At 41.5% G+C, this 10,764-nt stretch overlaps 1 protein-coding gene across 1 annotated transcript in view; it reads left to right on the forward strand.

The window, feature by feature from the left end:
- PDCD2 (programmed cell death 2) overlaps positions 1–8,040 on the forward strand; it is a 53,553-nt gene extending 45,513 nt beyond the window's left edge. Inside the window, exon 6 of the mRNA XM_088457408.1 lies at positions 7,151–8,040. Within this exon, the coding sequence (XP_088313534.1) occupies positions 7,151–7,312 (162 nt within the window). The 3' untranslated portion in view covers positions 7,313–8,040. The remainder of the gene's footprint in view (positions 1–7,150) is intronic.
- The last annotated feature ends 2,724 nt before the right edge of the window (positions 8,041–10,764 follow it).

Consider the following 10,764-nt stretch of genomic DNA (forward strand, 5'->3'; position numbering starts at 1 on the left):
TAGGACATTGGAATTATAATAAGCGTATGTAAGCCTCAAGTCGTTGTACATGTTGGTAAAATCAAGTGTCCTTGTTTACAGTAAACTTTGAGATTAAGAACTGAAGCACACTAATCCCTGTAGTATATCTGCACTGAAACTATACAGGGCATGTTTTTAAAGCAATGGATCTGATATGTAGATGATTTATTGTTGTGGTCTGATTTTGTTTGTCATGTTTAATGATACTAAACTGTCGTACTTCATTTCTCATAAACAGGGCACAAGATTGCAAAGGACAAGCTACGGCCATGCCAGATGTGGGTCAAATACTTGGGACTTTGTCTAAACCCAGGGGCTACAACATTACTGTTAACAGCTGTTCCAATAACAGGGCAAACAAAGCTGCAAAAAGGGGCAGCAGGTTTAAGAATAGGATTACGGTTGATCAAAGGGTGGTTTTTCAAACTGGTGATATGCAGAAATTAATTGAGATGCAAAATTTGTGTTCCATTCAGGAAAAGGCAGTCTGGAGATCAAAGGGATGTGAGCCAGAGTCCTCTGGACTCTGGAGAGATGGACAAGGTAAGCCAGTGGCTCCCAAGGCATATTACCAAGCTTGTCTGAGGCGGTCTGACATTGGGAAAACAATACTGTAAGAGTCATCACACATCCCTCCGACAGATGGACCTTTTCAGGTAATACAAATTGATTTAATCCAGTTACCACCCTGCAGGAATCTTAAGTATGTATTAGTTTGTGCAGATGTGTTTTCTAATTGGATAAGAGGCGTATCCAGCTGCCACTAATACTGCTGTATTCACTGACAAAAAGGCTGTACAGGAGTTTGTATGCAGATATCCCTAGAATTATTGAAAGTGATAGGGGTACTCATTTCACAGGTGATGTCTTCCAGAACATGTGTAGGTTGATGAGTAATAATAGTAGACTGCATACCCCCTACCGAAAGCAAGCCAGTGCCAAGGTGGAGAGGATGAACGGGACTATTAAAAATAAATAAGTAAAATCATGGCGGAAACTGGACTGGGTTGGCCAAAAGCACTACCACTTGTCCTTCATAGTATCAGGACAACTCCTAGACCCCCTCTCAATCTGTCCCCCTTTGAAATACTGTTTGGTAGACAAACTCATTTGATTATAAGTCCGCAGGAGGATTTGAAAAGTAACAATGAGGTAACTGTAAAGTATCTTATAACAATGAGTAAGCAATTGAAAATATTGTCACCTGATATGCCTGAGACAAACTGTCATGATGTTGAACCTGGAGAGTATGTAATGATCCGTAATTTCTTGCGTTCAGGTTGTTTGACCGGTGGAAAGGACCGTATCAGGTGCTGCTGACAAGTACGACATCTGAGAAAGTAGCCGAGAGAGATACCTGGGTCCATTCCAGCCACTGCAGAAAGGTTAATCACACGGAGGAGATACAAGGCGGAATCAAGGCAGATAACGTGGACCTGTCGATTGCGAGCCTGTTCCGGAAGAGTTGGTGACTGCAGTGGAACACCTGAGCTAGAGAAATATACAGACCACTATTGCAGCAATGGAGTGGCAGGCTGTGATTATGGGAGGGGGTCTTCCTGGGTTTATCTAATTTTAATTTGTCTGGAGATGTCTCATTTCTGTGGCTGAGACATAGGATGGAGAGGGGAGCTGATGGTGATATCAATGGAGTGCAGTTGGGAGAAGGGGCAATACAGTCACAAGGGCGGTACCTGACCAAACCCAGTACAGTAATTGTTAAGAGATCTGTTATTCTGGAAACTCGGAGACAGTGTGAGGGTCTATCGTCTGAGGATTATTGTATGTGTGAATTTTGTGGATCCGTATTCGATGAGAGATGCATCCAACAGTACCAACCTAAGTATAGCCAGTATTGGGGTTGGTATCCTTTAGAGGATTATCATACTATGGTGGGCAAAGTTTTAAACCAGACTGACTGTTGGGTGTGTTCTCATGTGCCTCAGGGACAGCATAATGTAGGGTTAGTGCCATTCCCATTAAATGTCTCTGAGGTCTTAGAACTGCAAAGAGGGGATGCACTGGATGTAAAATTCTTAAGTCCAAACCACCTCATTTTAAACTCCACCAGTACCAAGTAGATAAATCACTTTTATGTTTGAACATCACCAACTCCAATAAACCAGGAAGTTGGGAGGTGACTAGGAATAACCAGACGATGACCTTCTCACTAAGATCTGATTATGAGCCTATAAATTTTGAACTGTTACACAATTAGGTTAAATGGGAGACACTTCCAGTATCGGTATACATTAAGTAACATCAAAGAAATGGTTGGCAGAGTACCAGAAGGGTACTGTGCCAGGGTTATACAACCAGAAACTTGTGTTAGCCAGATGGGAGAACCTGAGATAGGATAATTTGTTAAGGAAATGTGTTGGATGATCATGTTGCATTCTATTCCTTTATGTTCTCCCCGATCATGTATATTTTATATGTGGTAGAAAAGCGTATAAGTGGCTCTCTGAGTTCCGAAGGTTTGTGTTATCTGGGAAGAGTACTCCCAGAGGTTATGACCCTTGGTGAAATGCTTGGTATTCATAAGAACACACCATCACCATATCTTCACACACAGTATGAACATAGAGACAAAAGAAATATGATACCTGGTGATGTACATAAAGCCACACAGTTAATTGGTGAAACAACTGGCTTTCAAGTTTGTCTCATTGGATCCCACCAGGATCGCTCGGGGTGCACTAAATTTCAGATATATTCAAGATCTTGCTAAATTAAGAGATAATATCACCGAGATATATGATGACACGTTTAAGTATACAGGTAGGGAGTTTCAAGCTTATAAGAAAGAACTTGTGCAACATAGACTAGTGTTAAATTATTTAACAGCTGTCACTGGAGGGTATTGTGTAACTTTGGCCACCCAATTTGGTGTAAAGTGTTGCACCTACATCACAAACGATTCTGGCGACCCCAAGGAGGTGATAGACCGGAAGATGGATGAAATTTTGCAGTTAAAATGGGAATTTCGGAAGAACCATAATGCTTCAGTGGCTGAAGTAGAGGAATGGGTTTCTTGGTTGAACCCAGTGAAATGGTTCTCCGGTCTAGGAGAGTGGGTCCAGGAAATAGTTGCTAGCATAGGTAAACTCCTGATCCTCATACTGGTTGTCATCTTAGTAATTGGCTTATGTGTCAGGTGTGTTCCTACTGTGATGAAGTGTGGAAAAGGTACTTCTAAAACTAACGGAGAATGAAATCATGATGGTGGTTCGTAGCAATAATATGGATACGAAGGTAAATGACACACTATATTACAATCCTGAACTAGAGTGTACAATCAGGTGATTGCTTAGGATTGGTCATGTATGATAAAATATTGCAAGTGTTCCTTTAAACATACTAGTTGAAGTAGTCTCCATTTTCCCCACTCCACTCTTATAGGTTCAATGAGATCCCACATCCTGCCCATGGTCCCGTATAGATCCGCTGAGTGCGTATAAGGGTTGTTTTACCCCTTCCCGAGGCGCATTACTAACGGTTCAATGACCTAACTGTGTCATACCGTATAGGACATTAGATAATTTTATTATGCATGACTAACTAGGATAAAATTGTGATAGCGTCTTGTTTGCTATCAAAGTGTGCACTGTCGAATAATTGCATGTGACCGCAATTCAACTGTTATCGCACGTTTTGGTCGTCCGCTGTCCGATTTATGTTGGTATAATCCATGACGCACCATTGTGTGCGCACTCACCCAGTGTTCGCACAACACTAAATAGCGAATAATATACAACACTCACACTGACAAACACAATATTCATGCAGGGTTTAGTTAATAATATACAACACTCTCACACTGACAAACACAATGTTCATGCAGGGTTTAGTTAATAATATACAACACTCACACTGACAAACACAATGTTCATGCAGGGTTTACTTAGTAATGAGAAACCGCTTCTGTATACATGTCTGAGAAAAGTAATTAAAAAAAAAAAAAAAAATACACCAGTATACTGTGAGAGTTTTACATATAAATTGAGAAGCCCTGCATACAGACAAGTATGGCTGTGGCAATTGAAATATAACCCAGACACTGATATGCACAATTGAATTTGTCTGAATGAGAAGTTAGAAATAATGGTCGGAGGTTTGCTTAAGAAGTACTGACAAGTGTATTCTAAATAGGCAGAGGAAAACCTTTGAATTAGCTATCAGATGAAGTGGCAACGGCAGTTAGCTGGGGGTCTCCACCCTGCTTGAAAGTGAACCTCACTGCTTGTAACACCTTGCACTGTAGTTTTAAAATATGTTAAAAAGGCATAATATATATATTAAATCCATCATAAATACACTGAATTGCATAACACACACGCATAGACATACATGCATACACACATTAAATAAAAAATAAATATCCAAACACAAACGCACCACACATATTAGCGAAACTGCACAATATTCTTACACTTACACACTTACTTAAAAAGGTTCCCTAGCATTAAAGTTAATATTCAAGGTTTATTCATTATTAATTATGTAATGAAGCAACTGTATTTAAAATCTCAGGTTTAGTACATGATAAGCAGATCGTGTTTGGTGCTATTGTAAACCACTGTTTATTTGCAGACTTCCGGTTCCATCGGCAAGGAGATCGCAGCAGGCATTCGCAAGATATGAATTATAGGTTAGAATGTATCTCTGTAGTGTCTATTGATTAGTTAAAACAGACACAAAGAAGCTGTTGGAGGTTGAACTATTACAAAACAAACTGACCTATGAACTGCATTGTAACAGGAGAACCAGGAAGAAGAACCAATGGGATTATGCCAACTTGTTCTATTGTATTGCCTATCTCTGCAAGGGTTTATATGCAAGCTCCCTGAACCTGCTAGTCAGTCATCATATTTTTTCTGTTGACAGAGGCTTCACCTTTGATGCCGGAAATCTGGATCCAGAGCGCTTGCATAATGTATTAACTGTACCATGTTTATGTATAATCTTTTGCACTAATTGTATTTAGATCACAGTGTGTAACTATCTCCTTTTTGGTGAATAATATTTTTTTGTGCTTCGGAACCACAATCCAAGTCTGGAAAGCAATAATTTCTTGTGCGACCTATAATGCTATTTAGCGACATTTATAGTGTATAGTTTGGTAGGAATCAATATCACACAAGCATGGGGTGAATATACAAACCCCACACCGATAATGCCTTGGACAGGAATTGAACTCCTGACCTGAGTGCTGATGCAGTAATGCTAACCACTACACCACCTGTCATTCAGAAATACCGTCTAGGTTTTAGGTCTCATTTACACCTATCCAGCGTTTTGCACTTTTCACTTGTTGGCCTATTTTAAATGCGCTTTTTATACATTTGCTAAATAACTCCAATGTTCTAAACTTTTATGCAAGTGGTTACAGTTTTAGAACAGTGCATGACAGATTGTCAGGCAATACAATTACTTGCACTAACAGTAAAAAAAAAAAGTTGCATTCATTTTCAAGAGTGTTTACCCATTTTCACAGCTCATGCCTTTAATGTTGCAAGAACTATCACTTGCCTGGAGAACGGCCCAGCTTGTTCAAATGTAAACTGGGCATATGTCAAATGTAACACTTTGCTCTTACTTCTGTCCACATTATAGAACCTATTACAGGGCTGGATTTCACTTGGAAAGTGGTATCTAGATGGATTCATCAAGCAAAATAGATGCTTTCCAAAATAATTATCATATATAGATATTATGCTCTACATAAGACCAAAGAGTAACCTTTAAAGAAGTGTACTTGCCGAAAAAGTAACAGTAACATTATCACTATGTACACTGTAACCCGCAGCCTACTGTCTCTATATTTGGTACTATTTTTAAATGTGTATTTGCTATGGATAACAAATGGGAATTTCAAAAACACTAATGCACTTTTATTCCATAAGATACTCTGTTTTGTCCCATAAAGTGGAGGAGGGAAATTGCCTCTTGTTTATGGGTAGAATCAGACATAAAATACTGCCACGTTTATTCCAAATGAGGCAGCATAAAATTCAATGGCCACAAAATAGAAACTGACATACCACTTTCATGCGAGCAGCAGTCTTTGGTTATAGCGTTCATGTACGTAACTTTGCATGTGATCATCACCTTACCTGATACTTAAACAGGAATAATGTAGTTGTTTGTGCGTCTATAAGTGACTGCCAATAGACCTCCGTTATATCTGAGCCAGTGTTTATAAGTTGTTTGTAACAACTTTGTTCATGGAGCAGAACTTGTCTAGCCTATAGTCTGACTCCAATTGGATGCTACTGTGCTGCTAACCACCTTCCTCTTACATGAAAGTATTATATACTGATAATTGAGCACATTTCGGTGCTAATGCTAGGACATTGAAAATTGCAGCAAACATTTCCATTCAAATTTCATATTATCCAAGCGTGTTTGGATAATAGGTGATGTGATAATAATGATCTTATGCACACTACTCATGATAATCTACATAATGCACAATACATTAGGTGAGAGCTGCTTTGTTCATTGTTTTAAGATGGATAATGTGCCAGGGTCTATCTAATGCGGTAAGAAGACCCATGGCGAGCATCGCACCTGGATATGGAATCTGGTGTTAAAAAAAAAAAAAACTTATTGTAAAATAACCACTCTCATAACCTTTTCCCTGACAGATGTATATTTGTGGAATGGTAAAACTGTTTATAGGCGCTCGTATTCCTATACAATGTGTGGACCTTATTTATAAAGTGCACACATTGTGCTGTGTAAGCACTTTAGCATATCTGTGCTGAGATGGGTCCGTCCTGCGTGCCTCAAGGTACACAAGCACTCTCTGCTTTCAGCAGGTGCTGATGTAAATGTACTGCGGGAAAAGCTGGAGTGCTGCTCTGTACAGAAGTATAAACGTTGTATGAGAACTCCAACCACCCACACTCTAGATCTTTTCCCAAAGAGGCCAGAATGCTTATTTGACCTAATCTCAAAACAGCTTTAATTTCACACGTGTTATTGGCAGCACAACTATTATTGGTTTTCCTTAAAATGTCCAGATTATTGGCTGCTCATTTGTGTAATACGAGTTATTTCCCTGAAGCCTAGCTTATTTGTTCCTTTGAGCAACTGCTGCTTACTATGATTTTGTTTGTTCCAGGTAATGCCGCAGTTATTAAACCATTTAAAAGTGGACAGCCTTCAAGAAAGCATTGATTGGGGTATTCTGGCGGTATATACATGCTCTGCTAATTGCAGTGCAGAAAAACAGTATGCCGAGGAGTTCCTGTGGAAACAAGATGTGCCAGCAGATGCAATATAATATGTACTAATTTGCAACATCTTTATTATACGTTAATATATCATCCAAAAGAAAATTGCTGTATTACATTTTTTAATGGTTTGACAAAGTTTATGTTGATTGCACTTTATTTAACAGTTATGCGTTGAAAAAGGCCAGCCCTCATCTCAGCGAGCCCCACTGTATAGCTTCTGTTGGTATTAGTCACCACTATACTCGCAGTACTGTGGGTGCTGAGGAATAACTGACTGAAGCCTAATAGTTTGTGGTCTGCATTTGTGCTTTTCACTCTCTTTATAAAAATAGAAAAACTGAGACATTTTTACTAGAGAAAATAATAATGAGACACTAGATTCCATTATATAATATACTTCCATATTTATCTTAACATGTTTAATAAAGAGAGAACTGCACCCATACAGTGTTCTCATTAGCAAGATAAGTATTCATGAAATATGCAGAAGGTTATTTGTTTGCAGTTGTGAGGAATAGTATACATTGTCTGTGCCCGGTTAGCTTATCTTGTCACTTGGTGGACCTGTCACCAACACACATTTGAAGCATCCTAATTATGGGGTGAAGTAATGTTTGTGAGAAACTGGACCATGATGAAATAAGTGATGCCTCCATTTTGTTATTTGTCCCTAGTAAATTGATAGCATGCATACTAGTTCAGGCACATTCAATTTAACATTGCTAAGAATTTTGTCACCTTGTTAAAACTAAAATAAAAGTTCTGTTTTAGCATACTGTGTATTTTCCTATTTTCATTTCTATAGCTATTTATTACCAGTAATTTATATAGCGCACACATATTCTGCAGCACTTTACAGAGAATATTTTGACCATTCACATCAGTCCCTACCCCAGCGGAGCTTACGCTCTATATTCCCTATCACATGCTCAACACACACACACTAGTTTTTGGGAGCTCTAGTCTTGATGGGAGCATATTAACCTACCAGTATATTTTTGGAGTGTGGGAGGAAACCGGAGTACCCAGTAGTAACCCACGCAAGCACAGGAAGAATATACAAACTCCACACAGGGCTGTAGTGGGAACCGTACCCAAGACCTACGTGCTGTGAGGCAGTAATGGTAACCATTACACCGTCAGCTATATCAAAACTTTGTCTAGAACCTTGCCATCATAACTATGCATGTTAAAAATAGCATTTTTGCATACTAATCCTGTGATCCGTTACAAACACCCCCCCACCCCACCCCCTCTGCATTGTTTTGTTTGTTTTATTTTACTTGCTGCTCACATGTGTGTGCACCTCCACTGTAGTTAGGTCACTGATTCGCAAAGTGGTTGGTACAACATCCTTGGATGTTAGATTGATATTTTAAATAATGTTAAATTAATTGTTACTGCTTTGTGATATCTTCAATGATTTGGGGGGCACTGGGACTGAGTTTATGGAACAAAGGGGGAAGTGACCTGAAAAAGGTTTAGCAAGGGTTATGTGGTAATGCAAAATTGTTGATATACTTTGTAATAAAACGGCAGAAACAGCCATATTACTACCTGGTGAAGAAATGAAGAGACAACACTCTAAAATATCATATACCTGAGGTAATGGATTAATATTGGATGGCTTATAAGTAGAAAGCATACTATAAATATAATGGAACATAGTCCCAGCTCAAATTATATTCTTAGTTTGTGATGATAATTTCGGCATTGGATATAGATTGGTGGATCCGTACATCCATTGATCCATATGATCTGGTACAACTACACCTGCTAATCACTAAACAAACTGAATATACTTGTAATATGAGGGACTATGTACCATTAGGAAGACTTTATTTCTCTGGCAGCAAGGCTGGGGGACACTAGACCACAGGATTGCAGGTTGGGGCTGGACTTGGCATGTAAACAGAACTGCAGTTTTAAACAAAGTCTCCCCCCCCCCCCCCCCCGAAAAAAAAAAAACCCTATAGTGCCAGTCTACTGTAGGTGCCTCAGTAATAGGGCATGTTTAAAGTCCATATTGTAGCTTAGGCCAGGTACACAATATGAGATGATGTAGTGCGATTTGGCCAGATCGGACGACATATCGGACACATCGTCTTATGTGTACCCTCAATGTCACTGACTATACTCGCTCCTGCGCGTCATCAGTGACATCGCCCGTCGGACCTGCGACATCATTAGCGAGGGCCATCGCTGCCGGCATTGGCAAGTATTTATGCACTTACCGATGCCAGGTCCCCTAGTTTAGGAGGCCGGTACACCACACTAGACATCATCTAGTGTGTACCGGCCTTTAGTTTTAGTTGTAGACTTTTAAACAGTTGCACAGTATGAGTGCAGGGTGCTATCTTTAGATTCCGATTTGCAGCTGTGGTGAGGGAGGTGCGGGGACATCCCACAGCACTAGTCTCTGTGAGACCACCTAAACCCGGGGACAGTGGAGCTCATTCAGAGCAGCACGCAAGTGGCCCGAAGTTTGCGCACTGCGCATCCGGCGTGCCTCGCTGAACGACTGAAGTTCAGTTGCTTCGGGGCTCGCAACAAGACGGGGCGGCTGTCGGTGAGTGACAGCTCGCCACGCCTTAGGAACGACTGGCGTTTGTTGGGCGGGCAAACTGACATCACTACTGAGCAGGTAGTCCACTCGGCCTTGCGGCAGCCTTACACCCTACTGCAGTGTCTCGTCGCAAGAGCGATGGTCGCGATTATCGTGATGGTCTGGCTGCTCGCACAAGGTGTGGGAGGTCTACCACAGCTTTGCGAGCGGCAGGAGGGAAAAAAAAGCCGCCCACAGACCCAGCGAGCGGCCAGCGGGTCTGAATTAGGGCCAGAGTGTGCTCTCACCCTTTTAGAGTGTGCTGGATGGCAGCTGTGTAGGCTGTTAAAGAGGGCAGCTGCTGAATTTCTGATCTCAGGACCTGCAGGTTGGGCTCAGCGGCTCTAGCATTCCTACTCTCAACTCTCTGCAGCTGTTGACCTCTCAGGACGGCTTTCTTTTTCAGGGTCCCTAGGGCTCCACAGGGAGAGATTGGGGTGTAGGTGGGACCTGGAGGACCGGACACCAACAGCAAATTTTTCAATCCCAGGATGCGCAGGTCCTTACCCCTATACCCCACCCACAGCCTGAGGGCATTTCAGCGGTCGCACCCCCTGCACCCTCCATCTGCCGGGCACCCGCTGAGTGTGTTACCAGCGGGCGCCCGGCTCCTATTCAAACCCCCGGCGGAATGATGTCACTCCCATAGTGCCGAGGAGCGGACGCCGGGGACGGAGCTCAGGAGTGAGCTCCGTCTTCCGGGTCCCGCAGAGCACTATAGGAGTGACGTAATGACGTCACTCCCATAGTGCCGAGGAGTGGACGCCGGGGTATGGACAGCAGCAGCACTGGAGCGTAGATAAAGGTAAGTGTTTGTGTTTTTTTCTTTTGTGTGTGTGCGCGCGGAGGGGGGGAGCAACTATAGGAGGCTAACTACTAGAAGGGGCACTACAG

Source organism: Taudactylus pleione, unplaced genomic scaffold (genome assembly GCF_031769625.1).
Source record: "Taudactylus pleione unplaced genomic scaffold, aTauple2 ptg000760l, whole genome shotgun sequence".
NCBI lineage: Eukaryota > Metazoa > Chordata > Amphibia > Anura > Myobatrachidae > Taudactylus > Taudactylus pleione.